Source organism: Phoca vitulina, unplaced genomic scaffold (genome assembly GCF_004348235.1).
Source record: "Phoca vitulina isolate PV1807 unplaced genomic scaffold, GSC_HSeal_1.0 scaffold9, whole genome shotgun sequence".
In the NCBI taxonomy this organism is placed as follows: Eukaryota; Metazoa; Chordata; class Mammalia; order Carnivora; family Phocidae; genus Phoca; species Phoca vitulina.
This window is the reverse complement of record NW_022589712.1, coordinates 43651944-43669127: the sequence shown is the minus strand read 5'-3', so window position 1 is coordinate 43669127 and position 17184 is coordinate 43651944. Positions and strand designations below refer to the sequence as shown.

Below are 17184 nucleotides of genomic sequence, written 5' to 3'. Positions count from 1 at the left end.
AAATGGGAAAAATAACTTAACAGCATTCTGCCTGTTATATGGTAGACATTCAGTAAATGTGAACTTGCTTTCTACTTCTAAAATCCGGTTTACTGATAATCAGAGCTTGTTCTTAAACCTGATTAAAGGTCCAGTGATGCTCAGCCAGAAAGAATTTGTCCTCTGGGACAGCTCTGCTCTCACCTAAAGCAGATTTCTCTAGCAGAGCTAGAGAGTGCATGTCTCCTAATTGTCTGTCTTCCAGCGGTCACCTAGATTTCTAGGTTCTCGTCCCAGATTTTCAATGCAGGGTAGTGTCTTTTTTTTCCCCCTTTCTTTCTTTCTGTCTTTGAGAGTTGAAGCCAAAGAAGCAAAGTGAATGTATTTTAACAGCTAGGAAGTTCTGATGGACTGGCACGAGGGGACATAGAAAAGTCACACGTTTAAATCCTTGCCAGCAGTAACAAGAAAAGTAGTTTGGTGAAAATCTTTTTCTAAGTCTCGGAAATAGGACATTTCCTGGAAAATGGCTGTCATATAAGCAGCACAATGACACATTTTATTAGTCTGGCTCTCTTGGGCAACATGATGGAAACATGGCTTCATCCAATATGAATATTTTAAGACAATAAAACCTAAACATTAAGTCCTAAGGCATAGGGTTGGTGGGGGTGGAGGTGTTATGAATAGAGTAACTCTGAGAGGAAAAAAATCCGAGAGGTGGAGGGAAGGGGGGTGTCTACCAGAAAAGTCTGTTCCTGATGAAAGATATTCCCAGTTGGATTTTTCAAATGCCTCTGGGATGGGTATGTGTCCAGGCCACTGAATTAAAGTGGTTCTTGATTACATGTGTGAATGTGCATTTTCCAAATTATATTCCACTCTCTTCAGCTGGACTGTCTGCCGAAAAAGGACTTTTGTTGTGTCTGTGATACTGAAGATTGTCCTTTTTTAAGATCCTCCCCTGTTAATGCTTCAGTTTTACTCACTGGAGATGAATTTATAATATATATCACTTTTAGAAACACAGGAGAATTGCCAATTAGAAGCAGAGGAAGGCAAAGTAGGGAAATGTTCTCTTTCCTGGAATCACCTACTAGCTGCCTCAGGTTTAGCCTCTGACAGCTGGGCCACGTGGGGGGAGCTTTTTCCCTGTGAATAGCCGGAGGGGAGCGCTAATGAGGAGCCGAAGGCTGGCGGAGGAGTCTCTTTTTGGCAGACAATTAGAAAGAGGGATGAGATCACCTCCTCATTATGCTCTACTGGAATGGGAGCAGTTGGGTAGCGGGTTTTGTGTTTTGTTTTAATTTTTTTACAAACCATCTGCTTCCCTTGAGAAAGACTGATCTGACTCTTGTAGGTTTTTTACACTCTCATAACATGTGTTGTTGTATATATTTTGAAAGCAGTATATACTCAAGAGAAGAAATTTGGAAACCACAGAGAATTTGGGCAGTGGGACTCTGAGGATTTGGTTACCTTATCCAAAAATGACCGTTGTTAACGTTTTATGCTTACAGATCCTCATTTTTTCCTTCCAGAGATTTTTATGACTGATAATATGATATGTAGATCTTTGATCAAGGAATGAACATTTATGTGAACATATCTGTTAGCCAAACCAAACATGGTATAGAAGGAAGATGGAGGAACTCCTGTTTTCCCCATGATACCACCCAGGCTCAGGGGGACGTCCATTCCCTTCCAAACACTGAGAGAATGGAAGAAAACTCTCCTTTTTCTCCATTCCTTCTTACTTCACCCCAAGGAGGAAATAGCGAATTCAATATCCAATAGGGAACTTTACCACTTGGTGGGATTGTTATGTCTTAATAGGAAAGAAAAAGGAGGGAAAAAACTGTCATCCAAATGTTTCTTTTCTGCCTGCTTTGTGGATTGATAAGGACTGTCCCTGGCTAGAAGGACCCCTGAGACAGAGGCCTCAGCTTGATGGCCATTTTCCTCAGTATATCTGCCTAAGAAAGATTAGGCCAAGTTAAAATTGAAGTGGGAAATAAGAGGCAACACTGTCTTCTGCAAACCAGCTCTAATGTTAATACAGTTGGCATTTGATCTCCATTTGGTTCTGTGGGTCTTTTAGGTGACCAAGTGGAATTGTCAATATTCAACAAATTTGACCTACAAAAATAGCCAATCCAAATGGGTCAAGCTCTTATTTTCTGCCAGGTAGAATCTGGAGGAGAGCAGAAGTAAGTGATTGGAACCACAAATACGCAACATTAAAGAAAACAGTACAGGTAGCTTGTTAGCCACAAAAGACAGCCTCTAAACCTAGACATTTTATCAGAGTGACGCAGTTTTTCTGAAGATATTTAAGGCCCATAAGCTGGAGCTAAAGGACAAGCCATGGTGAGTCTTTAAGTCTGTAAGAACAAAATGGAAATGCTAGGGAGATTTCCTGAAATGCCTGTTTTTGATTTGCAGAGCAGTTCTCCCATCCAGGTTACCTGTACTGCTTTGTCATCTTCATCATGCTGCAAAGCTTGTAAGTGCACAAGTCAGAAAACATAAAATAGCATCACAGGCTAACTTTATGACTCTTACACGATGCTCTGGTATTTGTTCCTTTTCATAAATTAAAGTAACTCTTTGAAAGGGAAAAAATCTAAGTCACAAATTTGATCTTTTAGAAGAAATCACTTCTTATGGAAAGAAGTAGCCTACTGGTCTTTTGCTGTATGTCCAGACAAAGCTACTCATTCTTTTTTAAAATAAAATGAATTTCGTTTATACTTTGGATTAATTTGGTGAAACTGTAGAACTAACTCAAAATATTTAACAAAAGCCTAATATGTACCATTTACTTTAAGTGCTATGTGACTGTCTACATTTTCTGTTTTGATTAAAACAAACAAAAATACTAGGGGCACCTGGGTGGCTCAGTCGGTTGGGCCAACTCTTGATTTCAGCTCAGGTCATGACCTCACAGTCGTGGGATTGAGTCCCACGTCGGGCTCTGTGGTCAGCGGGAAGTCGGCTCGAGAATTCTCTCTCCCTCTCCCCCTCCCCCAACTCACAGGCACCACTCTCTCTCTCTCTCTCTAAATAAATAAATCTTTAAAAAAACAAACAAAAATACTCTACCATACTTATCTGAAATCAATGTCACTGTGCCCTTTTTGAAAAGTATAATTTATCTCCAACTGATCTAACAACTATAATAAATGCAGATATCTACATTCAAAATTTCATTTGAAGTTGTATAAGAGTTTGGAGAAAGATATGGATTTGCCCCAAAAGGCTTAGTTTAATATTACCCCAAATCCAAGAACAAATATAGGAGATATTGGGCCATTTTGCATTAAACACATTTTTCTGGATTCAGTTTAATAGAACTGAATTTCTTCATCAACCGGTACCGAAGGAGGCCTCTGGTGTAGATGTTTTATTGGCAGTACCAACTGCATGAAGGTGAAATAGAACTAGAAAGACAGAGAGAGTGAGAGCTCGCAGTAATCCAATGGTAAGTGTGATACTGATTGGCAGGCTACTATGGTATATCATACCACAAGTGAGGTTGTTGCACTTTGCATGGTTATGAGATATGTCATGGGGACAGGATTTATGTTATTTTCCTTATTTAATCATTTTGCACTAATTTTGAGAGTCATGTAACACAATTACATTTAACCATCACAACCTTATATTAACATGCTGGTGATTGTACAATGAAATTCTGTGTAAGTCAGAAATGTATCATAATCATCCAAGTGTAATTGGCCTCAACTAATCAAGTTATGTAGTGGCTCTGAGTTCTGCCACTTAAGTTTACTCACAAAGACATTGTAGAGACATAGACACAAATCAACTAAATATACACATGGATAAAGACATAGACACACATCAAGTAAAGTTGAAGGGATAAAATTCATATTTTGTACAAGAAATAAGTTAAATAAAATTAGTGGAATGACAAGCGAGAAAGTCATGGGAGCAGCAGAATTAGAGGGCCAGAAAAAGTTCATTTTTTTTATTCAGCAAGCATTTACTGGGCACCTACTAAATCCCAGGTTCCAAGTGAGATGGTGTAGGAAAATACAGTGAGAGAGGAGTGACTATGTTAGAGGAGGGAAGAGACTTACGAGTGAGCATGAAAACCAGACTGAGTGTGTCTGAATCCAGATAGAGGTGGTCTGGGGAGTGTTGGCAAATGGAGTTAGCATAGAAAGGAAGAGAGAAGCTTGAGTGGGTATTGACAAGAAGAGGGGGGTTTGGTGTGTGTGTGTGTGTGTGTGTGTGTGTTTGTGTGTGTATGTTTAGGAGAAAGCACAACTAAGTGTGATTGAAGACTGCAGGGAAAGATCTAGTGGTAAGAGATTGGCTGAAGCTGAAAAGACAGGGAGGGAGAGAGGAGAAAAAGTTAAATGATGCTGTGATCCTCCAATGTGTACTTTAAAAATATATATAATGTTATTTAATGTTGACTTCTGTTGTCCTAAAAGCAATGTCAACACAGACTTTTTTAGTTATTATTAAATAACTTTTAGAAGCTGCACTTGAACTCGGTGAAGTCTAGGAGTCCAGATACTAGTATTTTAGCCCCAACTCTGGCACTGACTTGCTTTATTATTGGAGGCTCAGTTTCCTTACCCATAAAATGGGTATAATCATAACTCCTTTCAAGTGCTGTTTTTGGAGATAAAGTAAAAATTATGTGTTTTGCAAACTGTAAATTAATAATAAATAAATACAAACTATACAAACTATATATAAATACAAACTATAAATAACACAACCTACTGTAAATGTTATTTAAAGATATCATGTTTATATAATAATCCTGGAGCTATCACCTCTGCTTTAGAGAATGTGCCCCAGCCACTGAGCATGGTACACCTCAGTGCCTCCAACAATAAAATCAGACAACTTAGGATCGTAGACCTCTCTGGCAGGTAGCGTCTAAAGACTAATGATGTGGAAGAATTAGTTTAAATCTTTAGGACAAAAAAGATGTAAAACTAAGGTTGTAATGAACACTTTTTTCCCCACAGTATTCTTAATGTTTTTTGAGATTTTTCAGAGCATAAGAAGGATGAAATCTTGCCATTTGCAATGACTTGGATGGAGCTAGAGAGTATAATGCTAAGCGAAATAGGTCAGTCAGAGAAAGACAAATACCATATGATTTCACTCATGTGGAATTTAAGAAATGAAACAAATGAGCAAAGGGAAAAAAGAGAGAAAGAAGCAAGCCAAGAAACTGACTCTTAACTATAGAGAACAAACTAATGGTTTCTAGAGGGGCAGTTGGTGGGGAGGTGGGTTAAGTGTGTGATGCGGATTAAGGAGTGCACTTGCTGTGATGAGCTCGGGTGTTGTCTGCGTGTGTGGAATCACTATATTGTCAACCTGAAACTAATATTACACAGTATGTTAACTAACTGGGATTTAAATAAAAACCTTTAAAAATAAACAGAAAAGGGAAAAAAGATAATTATGAAATAGTATTCATTTGTTTATTTTTTGGTGTTGGTATTTTATCATCTCTTTTTGGATATAGAGATATATGCAAAGAAAGGTAAATCCACTGGGCACCTGGGTGGCTCAGTCGATTAAGCGGCTGCCTTTGGCTCAGGTCATGATCCCAGGGTCCTGCTTCTCCCTCTCCCTCTGCCTGCTTCTCTGCCAACTTGTGCTCTCTCTCTATTTCTCTGTCAAATAAATAAATAGAATCTTTAAAAAAAAAAAAAAAGAAAGGTAAATCTACTAAAGATTATTAATGACTGAATCAGAAGGGTTTTTGTTCTTTGTCTTTTTTTAAGAGTCCCAATTGTGGGCATCTGTTATCACACTTCTCTCTTTTATTACTCCAACAACCACTTTGCTAAGGAGTTAAGCCACCAGAAAACAATTGGAAAATTATTTTGTCAGTATGTTTCATGCTATATGACCACAGGGAAAAGGCTGGAGCCAAAAATCACTAAAAAGTAATAGCCTGTTTACTAACAGACATTCCCAAATGTTTATTTTCTTCTGTAGTTACAGATGCAGTGATGAGACCTCTACCTGTGGCAATTCCTGTCATTGACCTTCATTAAAATATTTAAAAAAAAAAAAAACCATGACAGAAGTCCCACTGATACCAACAGTTTGAGTGACCTTAAGCATATCACTCCATCTCTTGAAACTTCTGAGTCCCCAGCTTTTAAATAAAGGCAGTGGGGGGATTCTAGTTGATTCTAAACTGAGGGGCAGTTGTAAATGTATATGAGCAATTTTTTTTTTTAGTGGCCAGTGCCCAGTGATGCCAAATGCCCTGCAGAGAGCATGGGGCAATCCTGCATAATACACTGCCCCATCCAAAATGCCCCCAGCAGCCTGAAATAGCCCGAATGTCCCTTCTTACAGTCATGATACCAAGTCAAGTATCTGTCTATTCATTAATTCATTCATCCACCCTTATTGATCCCCTACTGTATGCTGGGCACCAAGCTTCCCTAGCTGAATATTCCAGAAACCCTGGCTTGAATTGTATCCTTCTTTATCTTTTCCCCTTCCTTTTAAAGGTCTTCCCCATCCATAGGACCACGTGACACGTACAAGTAAGGATTTTTCAGTTCAACCCATTAAAGGAATAGATCCCAGGACTCATCCAGTGCTTTGGGGTTTCTAATGACATTGAGAACCAAAAAGGCTCACTCAGTCCTCCCCAAAGTTTGAATGTTGGCCTGGTTTGCCTTTAATAATTCAGGAATAGAAACCTTCAGCTCCACTGACCAAAGGCTTCCAGTTGGACAATGAAATCCAAATTGTGGAGCATGTAGCTAAATATTTCAACTGTTGATTCAATCATTTCTAATTTTTAAAACAAAACACCAACTGTTTTTTGTCCAGTGAATAATTTTCGCTGGCAAACTCAAATTTCCTAATATACTTAAATGGCATTTGAAGCCAGTTGTACTAACTGCCTTAGAGCGTTTTACCATATCAAGTAGGATCATTAACTTGCTAATTAACTGTGCAGTGAGCAACCCAGTGCTATCCTGCAATCCTAGCAGCCGCCACCCTAATACATAATCCCTCCGGGAGTGCTGAGACCTCTAGACTCAGACCCCAGCCATCACGCTGTTACTCAGCATTCCCATGGCCCTTCATCACAGCACCCCGCAGGGAAAGCTTACAATTCTGATTGCTTGTGTTGCAAAGGAGACCAAGGCACAGAGAAGAGTGACAGTCTGCCAGATTGAAAAAAACTTTTGGGATAGAGGGGATTACGGTGCCAAAAGTCAAGCTGATGGTCAGGCATGCTTTGCAAATATACAAACATTTTTCATCCTTTAATGAATCTTAGATGTTACTGATCATTAAAAATCCTGTATGTACTTTTTCAGTCACTATCATTGGGATACTTCTCATGAACACAGCAGGGTGTGGGTACTGAGAATGTAGTCCTGCTCTCATAGACCTCTGGACACATGGGGATGTCAGACATTGTGCCAATAATTCTGTACTCATTACATATTGTTGCAATTAACACTATAAAGGACACAGGACACAAGGAAAGCATCGATGGACCTGACGTAGCCTGGGAACCCAAGAGGCTTCCTTGAGAAGCCAGTATATAAGTGCAGGCCTGAAGGAAAAGGAGGCAGGAGGTCAGGAATTCAGGTGGGGCATTCCAGATGGAGGGGGATGCATGATTGAAGACCCTAGGGCAGGAAAGAAAGGCTTATCCCAGGTAGGATAGGATGCCAGTTTAGTCCAGGTGGCAAAAATGGGAGAGGGTGTCATGAATGGATTTGAGATGTTTAGAAGATGGAATTGTCAGAACTTGGTGACTGACAGGATATAGGCAGTAAGAGTGGAGGAGTACAGGGATCACTGCCCTGCATCTGACTTCTGGGTGGTGAAGTCACTTGTTTAGGATTCTAGCAGAGGAGTGGTACTGGGCAATGGGACAGAATCACCAGTTTCTCATTCAGTACATAGAGTCTGAAGTCCTGTGGGACATAGTTTGTCTAGTGGAGACCCTGCCTCACATGGAGTATCCAAAGGTCACTGTGTCTTACTAGGGTATAGTAGAAACAACTTGCTCTGTGGGGCCCAGAACATGTGTTTGGAAGCACGGTTATAGACCAGCATTGAGACCCTTGTAATTTATAAAATGTTTTCTCATGTATTATGTCTAAGCTTCTCAGTGAACTTTGGAGGAAGCCAGTGAGTTATTATCTTCATTATACTAGCAGGAAATTGAGGCTTCCTGAGTTAGTGATTTGCCTAAGGTCACACTGCTATAAGTAAGGATCTGGTACTCAAATTCAAATCTTCTGACTCCAGGCACAAGGGTCTCCTCACTTCACCACGTTGACTTGCTACATGATTGGGGCCAACTCTCTACCAACTCCTGGGGCTTCCATGTCAGATGAAATCTCAGGATTAGCATAAAATATGTAAGAAGTGAAATCAAGGGTTTTTTTTTTTTCTATACTCTTTATTCTTCCCTCTCTCTCTCTTTACTCTTTATTACAACAGTAATTTTTAAAGTATTGTAAACTTGAGAGTCATATTTGTGTTTATATTTAGAGCAAATATATTTACAAATAGTAAGGAGACAGTTATCTGGGAGAAATTAAGTTCAACTTTTGTCTAAATGATAATAATTTATAAAACATGGTAAGACCTCTGCCTCCTCACCTCCCATCCCCAGATTTACTCCTAAAATAGAGGAACCATCTAAAATGGCTCAGCATATTCTCCTCTCATGTGAGGTGTTCTGGGGGAGTCTGGGCACTGAGAAAGATGGGAGGGAGAGCTGCCCCAATCCAGTCAGGGCAGGAGACCCTTCACCACCAGCCTGTCTTATCCATTGGCCTTTTGCCCTTTCCCTCAAAGCTTGGAAGATGTTTAAGTAAAGTTAGTTTGTGCTTGTTTCAGTCTGTTTAACTGAATCAGTTCTGGGTCTACACAGACATTCAGGTTCAAGGGAAATACCTTCTCTATAGGGCTGTTTTGTTTTTTTTTTAATTACATGGGAAGCTTCCCCCTGAACTTCCTGTTGTTGCTTACCTCCCTCCTTCCCTATAGCTCTTGGACTGCTTTGTGATCCCAGTGGTGATTTTGCTCTCCTGGTTCTTCCTGCTGATCCGGTACAAAGCTGTACATTTCCTCGGCATCGTGGTCTGCATCCTGGGAATGGGCTGCATGGCAGGAGCGGATGTCCTTGTGGGAAGACATCAGGGAGCAGGTGAGTCCCTAGGTGTTCACCACATTATGTGCCTGTATGCGTGAGGCCAAGGCAAGACACGGACATGTTCATGGTGGGGTAGAAACAAGGAACCTGGTCTTCCCAGTGTCTGTGTCTTACTCATGTTTGTTCCTCAACACCTTGAACAGTGGCACATGGGAGGTGCTTAATCCATGTTTCTTGAGTGAATGAAGGAGGCAAAATACAAATTTTCTGCCCTGTCTACATGTATTCAGAAACATTCAGATGGTGTTTAAAACTAGGGGTCAGGACCCATTCGGAAGATACTTTGGAGGCCATTGCTGCCTGGCCCAAACCAGCTGGTTAGACATGGTGTCAGTCAGTGGTCCTCTCCTAAACCGCAAGGGCCTTCCCCACACCTCCCCCTCCCCCTCCAACTCTTTCTCAAGTCAGAGAAAGACTGAGCTTTCAGACCACTGGGTGGAGGTTGGTGTATAAGCTAAGAGTGGATATTTGAAGTTTGAAGACTAGATTGGGAATACTTAATATTTTTATGGGGGGGAGCTAAGTTTAGTCTCCTTGTGCATGGTTTTTGTTTTGTTTTGTTTTGTTTATTTTTTTGCTGGGAAGGATTTATGGTTATCAATCACAGCTTGTAGACCTGCAAGATTTACTCATCAAATTGCTATGAATCTGATGGGGATCCCTGACTCAGGATGGTTTCCAGAGGATCCTTTTTTAAGCCTTGCTGTTCTTGAAAATGTACAAAAATTCTTACGCTATATAAGGTTTTGGAGAACAGAAAAAAATGACCTCCTTTTTTAATATAAAGAATGGGATAGAAAATATTCCCATTTCTATAGTTCTTGGACTTGACCTTCCTTCTAGGGAATTAGATGATAGTCAAAATTGGGACATTTGTCATAATGAGACTAGGTTGTATGAAGTACCTGAAATAAATACAATTTATCTTTTTAAGTTGCATCGTAGAACATTGTAGCTGAAACAGACCTTGTTCAGCAAGTTTACATGTGAGCCACAAGAACACTAAGATACAGGGAAGCCAAGTGAGTTCCCAAGGTCACAGAGCTACAAGAGCAGGGTCTAGAATAGAACCCAAGGCTCTTGAACTCTGGGGCAGGTTTCCTTCCCTCTCCCACATCTCTGGGAGCTAAAGATACAACACGGAGCAAAAGAGAGACAGCCTCGGCCCTCACAAACCCACTGCCTACACAACATAATCAATCCTACCTCAACAGATAGACTAAAAATACACACTCCAGCTCCTCCCAAATTCTCTTCTATGAAACACTGGTTCCATGAGATATCAATAGATGTCATATGAAAGGGCCAGTTTTACACTGTATACCCATAGTGATCCTGATATGGATAATCTCTTTGGACCAATCAGATAGTTTTTTTGTCTGATACAATGTGGCTAGTGGTTCTAAAGTCATAATTTAATTACACTTTCTCAGCTTTACTTGAAGGATGTGAACATAGACTAAGCAGAAGCATGTGCCCTTCTTTATGAAAATTCTGCTTTGCTGAGCCTTAGCCATTCACCACCAGCCGTCACCTTGCATTTCCTAGTCAAGGAAGACAATTGCCCTGATAATCTGAATGTTTAAGCCCAGAATGTTAAGCTAAATTGAATTGATTTCACTAGACTGTATTCACTACTTCTGGGGGGAAGAAATGTTTTCTTGATTTCAAATGCAGTATTAGGAGATGAAAAGAAAAGATGAAAAGAAAAGAAAGTAAGTCCATTTGAGGGTCTTCCAAAAGTAGTAATTTTTAAAAACAATACAGAGAAGCTCAACATACTGGAGTGGATTTTATCTGTTTAAGACTCACAGCACCATCCTTTTTGTGACATATGAAGTCTTTGTCTTTGTGTTAACAGTTAAAATTTATCATCATGGAGCATCTTCCGTGTGAGAGTAATGGTGCCAAGGACATGGTATGATGTTCTAAAGGCAACCAAATATAGGATGCAAGGGCTTATTTTACAAAATAAATTAAGCAAGATAAATTACACAGCAATTTAAACTGTCATATAAAATGTTTGAAAAAAGAAAAAAAAACCACTCTGGTTTTAAGGACAGTATAATCTTAAAATTGGCATGCATCATTATGCAAAATATTCCATTTGTTTTCACCTTTACGGTAGAATTGGTTCAATGTTATTACTTAGCCAGGGACAGAACTTTTCTAAAATACTTCAGTTAGGCATTCAACTCAATATAAATTGTCATCACCCAATCAAGAGCTTTTCATAGGAAAAGAGACTGTCTGACTTGATCCTTTTTATATTGCTTAATCCACGGTTCACCTTAGCTTGGGATTTTGAAAATTCTTTCCTCAAGCACAATGGTAATGATCTGTTCAAAGTTACTCTAACTTCATTATAATTAAAGTAATTGCTCTAATTCTTGCTAGAATGTTTCTTCCTCATTTTGATTTAAGCCTTGCTAAAGGAAACGTCACAGATGGCAGTAGGCTCTCCAGATACGAAATGTCCATATCAGGAGTTGTGCTTCTGATGAAACTTTGCCATTAGCTTTGCCCACCGCAGACAGAAGTGGAGAGAAATCATCCGCAGTCCGTGGCCCGGGAGGCTCTGCCTCAGAGCCTGTGGACTGTGCTGTAGGAAGTGGGAGGGGAAGGGTAGAGAGCCCTAAGACTAAGATAAAACTCAGTTAAAACAGCTCCTTATTATAAAATCGATTTCTTGCTCTCCACAATATCATTTTTCTACTAAAATACATTTATTGCACCTTACAGTTCATTTATTAAAGATGTTAGATACCTATAACAACATTTTTTCTTATTATTAGACATAATTTTATAGTTATTTCAAGGAAGAGAAAACATTTTCAAGGAGGAACATTTTAATTAAACACAATCAAAAAAAAAGAGTGGCCATTTTTTTGGTGCCAAGCACTTTCCCGTGCATTATCTCATTTAATCCTCCTAACTATGCAAAGAAAGTTCTCTCATTCTCACTTTTGCAGCTGAAAAAATCAAGGCTAAGGGAGATCAGAGGCGTGTGCAAGCCCTTGAACAGCATGCTTTTGGAATGCACGGGCCCACTTATACATGGATTTTTTTTTTAATAAATACAGTACGGTACTGTGAATGTATTTTCTCATCCTCTTGATTTTCTTAACATTTTCTTTTCTCTAGCTTACTTTATTGTAAGAATACAGTGTATAATACATATAACATACAAAATATGTGTTAATTGGTTATATTATTGGTAAGACTTCTGGTCAGCAGTAGGCTATTAGTGGTTAAGTCTTTGGGGAGTCAAAATTTATATGCAGATTTTTGGCTGCATGGGGGTCAGCACCCCTAACCCCTGCATTGTTCAAGGGGAACCTGTAAATATAGACTCTCCCAAGGTGACCACAGAGGCATGAATGAGAAGTCTTTCCCCAAGCCCAGCCCAGATTCTTTTATGTGAAGTCATCTCCCAGAGAAAGCTCAGTGTTCCCAAATGAACGCTGAGACTCTGGTTCTATGGTTTGAGATTGTTCCAGCCAATCTGGGAATCCAAGTCCACTCTAAGGTGTGAGCCCTTGCCCTAGAATCATGCTGGAGAGAGCACCCTTCCCATTTGGCCTCTCCCGTGCCCCAGAGCTGCATGCCTGCCACGCTCCCATGTGCTGAGCTGTAGAGGACAGAGCGGGAGACTACTTGGGTACAAGCCCGCATGGGCTGCTAACTTCCACTCTCCCTCCCTGGCTTCACACTTCCTAGAGTGGAATTTGCCTAATTATAGGAAATAGCTGGGTGCAGCACTTATTAAAAATTGGACAAACCCAAACCAGCCAAAACTGATTTTAAAACAAATAGATATTTTTATGAAAATAAAAGGAAATATTAATGTAATAGTGAATTGCCTACATTTTCACTCTTACATTACTTACTTTAGGGGAGTTGAAAGTTTCAACCCATAATCCTTTCACTCTCATTTTCTAAGCAAGGACACATTTTGCCCATAGTCAAGATAAAGAGTCTCGACTGCTTCTGTTATAGCTTCTCTCCCTGTAGAGCAGAGGGTGGAAATTCAGACTGATTCTGTTTGTTCTACACCATGCCTTCTTAAACTGTTGGAAAGCACCCCACAGCAGATAGAACAAGTACATGGATTAGCATATATTCCTAGACATATATATAGACAGAAGATACGGGGGTTTGTAGAGATGATGCAACCTAGAAGCAACTGGTCCCTTTTTTGGGTAAAGGAAGACTTCTGGTTGGGCAGACACGGGCAGCCTTTTTATACCAGAACATATCCGGAGTGCAGGTAAACACACTTGACTGGATCTCCGGTTGGCAAATTACTGGACTTCTGTAAAAACATCAGAATAGAATAGACAAAGGAAGGTCAATTTGCTGGTGCCAGATTCTCATTAAGAAAATTTTAATGAAGCTGCATTTGTGTTTTTGGTTCCTAGGAGAAAATAAGCTGGTAGGGGACCTTCTGGTCTTAGGAGGAGCCACGTTATACGGTATCTCCAACGTCTGGGAAGAATACATCATCCGAACCCTGAGTCGAGTGGAATTTCTGGGGATGATTGGACTCTTCGGGGCTTTTTTCAGTGGAATTCAATTGTGAGTAAAAATAATAAGAAATTCAGACAGTAGAGACTCTTGGGGCTTATTCTAATTATTTTCATTAAGGTACAATGGGTCTCTTTATTTTATAAAAATCAAGGCTGGAAACCTTTCACTAACCTCCTCCATGAAACCTGAAAACTCAATATCTTTCTTAGTAAATTTCTTCAAAACTAAAGAAGTTTATTATCAATGATTAGAAAACCACCTAGTGGACTTTGAACACAATTTACAAGAAAACAGTAGAAGTACATTGATTCTCCTAAGCCAGCCAGTGGTTTTACTTAGAGAAGTAGAATAACAAAGTGTAAATGCCATGATTTGATGCGCTTTTGAAAAGGGACACCTGTTTACTAGTGACAACTCCTACTAGAAAACTTATAGTTTAAGTTGGTCCTTTCCTAAGTTTACTCTTTTATTGCCCATGGATTTGCCTGAAGGAACCATATTTCAAATTCATCAATTAGAAGTTTGGTGTTCCTCTTTTCCTTAAACAGTTGAAGATGAAACACAGACATTCACCAAGCATCAGAAAGTCCAAAACACCAATTTTGCAATAATCCTTCATTGGAGCATATAAGTCATCACTGACTAGTGCCTCAGAATTGTAGTGAGAATAAGTGTCAGACAAAGCATACTTTTCCATCAATAAAGACCATCTGTTTTAGTTTCACGTAAGGGGTGAAGAATGATGGTACAGTCCCCAGTCTAATTTCACCAAATCCTTTTCTACAAAGCAAGTAATTCTAATTTCACCAAATCCCTTTCTGCAAGGCAGGTGCTTTATAATTGTTTTGGTTCAGTATCTGAAATTATTTATGGAAGATATTTTGGCATCACCTTAAACATGTTTTTTTTTTTAAGATTTTATTTATTTGAGAGAGAGTGAGAGTGAGAGAGAGCATGAGAGCGGGGTGAGGGGCAGAGGGAGAAGCAGACTCCCTGCTGAGCAGGGAACCTGATGCGGGGCTCGATCCCAGGACCCTGGGATCATGACCTGAGCCGAAGGCAGACACTTAACGACTGAGCTACCCAGGCGCCCCACCTTAAACATGTTTTGCCAGTAGGCTGTTTCCAAGAATCCTCCAAATTTTGGTATCCCGAGATACAGGGGAAAAGCTCCATAGCAAACGAGGCACGAAGATGGGGAAAGTCTTTGAAAAGGATTTATTTTTGATTCATTTTGAAAGTGGGATGGCACTTTAAAGTTCCTAAATTTGGTGCTTCAGCTTTGTGAGAGGGAAAGAAATTGCCTGGTTCAACTATTCATGACCAACATTTTGTAGATAGATGGCTCATTTTATGGATTATTATTCCTGAATCCAAAAAACGTCATCAGATATCCAGCACTCGTTTGCTTCAGTTACAGTCCATTCGAGCTAATGGAGCCCCTCAGCGCTACTGCTGCCAAAATAATGGAAGTGGCCCATGGCTGTGTACGGCAAATGGGGCGCACTGAGGGTACGCTGCTACCAACATACTTCTGGTGGAGCGGGGCCAGTTTCCCCTCCGGGTCCTCTTAGAGTGGTTCTCAAAGCATGTTTCTCTGGCCGGCAGCACCTGGCACGGCAGGAGAACTTGCCAGAGATGCACATCTATGGGCCCCACCCAGACCTGCTGAGCCGTGGGATGGGGCACGAGAAACGGTTTCAACAGGCTTTCCAGATGGCTTTTTTGTACCGTAGGGTTTGAGAACCACTGCCCTAGAGAATCCTCAATCAGAAAACTGACTTAAAAAAAAAAAAAAACCTACAACAACAAACCTGGTTACACCTGCAAGCACAGAAATTTTCCATACCTCACCATTGGCTTTTCAGAACGCATCCAAGCAAGAAGAAATCAAGGCCGCAGGCTGACTCTTTGGGGAAAAGGCCAGTGGAAGGTTGGAGCACCATGCCCCTGACACACCCTCACCTCTGCTGGCCACACCTTCCGGGGAAACCTCAGGCTGCCAAAGTAGACTTCCCCGTCCCTGGCCCAAGGTTATCTTTGCAATGTGGCTGGTTGTTTCGTGACTTGTATAAATCTGGTAAATGAAAAAAGAAGAAAAAAAAAGAAGTAGGACGCATTATAATCTTGCTCATCAGGTCCGCTTTCTTTGAATTTGCAGAGCCATAATGGAGCACAAGGAGCTGTTAAAGGTGCCCTGGGATTGGCAAATAGGTAAGGAGTTTGCTCACCTAAAAATGCTGTTTTTAGGGATATGTTTGAAGAGTGATACGTGTGGGCATGGGGCATGAACCATGAAAGGATTCAGAACGCAGAGGACAAAGGAAAATGAAATCCCTTGTCATTTTAGGAATTCTTGTACACAGTGAGAGACTAAACTGTGTGATTCATAATGTTTCCTACTTGAGCTTCTGCCCATTATCATCGTCAAGATGCCATTAGTGTAGACACAGAAGTATGTTATTAGGTTAAAGACCAACCAGAAAGAAAAAATGCCCAGAGGCAGTGGTGGGACCTAAATGACAGCAATTTTCTCTAGCCAAGAAACACAAAACCAATGTGATCGTTAAAAAGTGGCACTTTAGTAAAGGGGGAAAAAATGAACAAAAAGACATAAAAGGAAACAACGTAATGGGCGTTTTGAGCCCATAAAAACCTTTTCAGAAGGGAGGACTTCGCACATAAGAAATGGTTAATTGATCTCCAAGTGGACTTGGTGGAAAATACCAGACACGCTTCGAGCTAGTTAATAGTCATCCGGGGTATCTCAGATTCCACCTGTTTCGAAAATCACTTTTCTCTTAAAAAAAAAAAAAAAAATAGGACAAGGATTTAAGATCCTGGGTGATTGCTATAATGATCACACGCAAGCCCTAAAAGGAAATAGCATTTAAAACCTTCTGCCTAGATATCCCTTCAGTGTCTATACCAAGACGCATGGGGGCCAGCAGTGAGCACAGCGCTTGGCTTATAAGGGTGCTTGGAAAATGCTCGCACTGTGAATGTGGGTGCGAGGTGAAGCCAGATCGCCCACACTGAAGCTGGCTGCTGGAGCCACCTCCAGCTTATGTGAGTTTTGATGAGATTGACGGCTTCAGTCCAATTCTGCTTCCACCAGCAAGGACAGCAATGACGTAGCTTCCCGGCACCACTTTACCTACCCCCGACCTGGAAGCATCCAAGGCCAGCTTGCTGCTGACATAATCCCCTCTGAAGGCACCCAGCCAGCTAGAGTTGGGCATGACTCTCCCTGGGGGTTATCGCAAGTGACTTCAAGGGCTGACCAGCTCTTGTGTCTGTCACAGAATCCTGCCATTTATTTTCTTTTGAGTTTTGCTATAGAATGTTACCATTAAATGAAAATCACTAGAGGAGGGGGTGCGGGGTGGAGGGGAGGGGCAGCCGGGGAAGGAAACCAGCTGCAGGTTACAGATGCCTTTGCCTTTGGGACTCTCGGAGCCAGG

The 17184-nt window shown here is 40.7% G+C and overlaps 1 protein-coding gene across 2 annotated transcripts in view; it reads left to right on the top strand.

Moving 5' to 3' along the window:
• SLC35F1 (solute carrier family 35 member F1) overlaps positions 1 to 17184 on the top strand; it is a 383113-nt gene that overhangs the window by 329656 nt on the left and 36273 nt on the right. For both annotated transcript variants that reach the window (XM_032407995.1, XM_032407994.1), the window contains exons 4-6: positions 9025 to 9184; positions 13612 to 13768; positions 15882 to 15934. In XM_032407995.1, coding sequence (XP_032263886.1) covers positions 9025 to 9184; positions 13612 to 13768; positions 15882 to 15934 — 370 coding nt within the window. The remainder of the gene's footprint in view (positions 1 to 9024; positions 9185 to 13611; positions 13769 to 15881; positions 15935 to 17184) is intronic.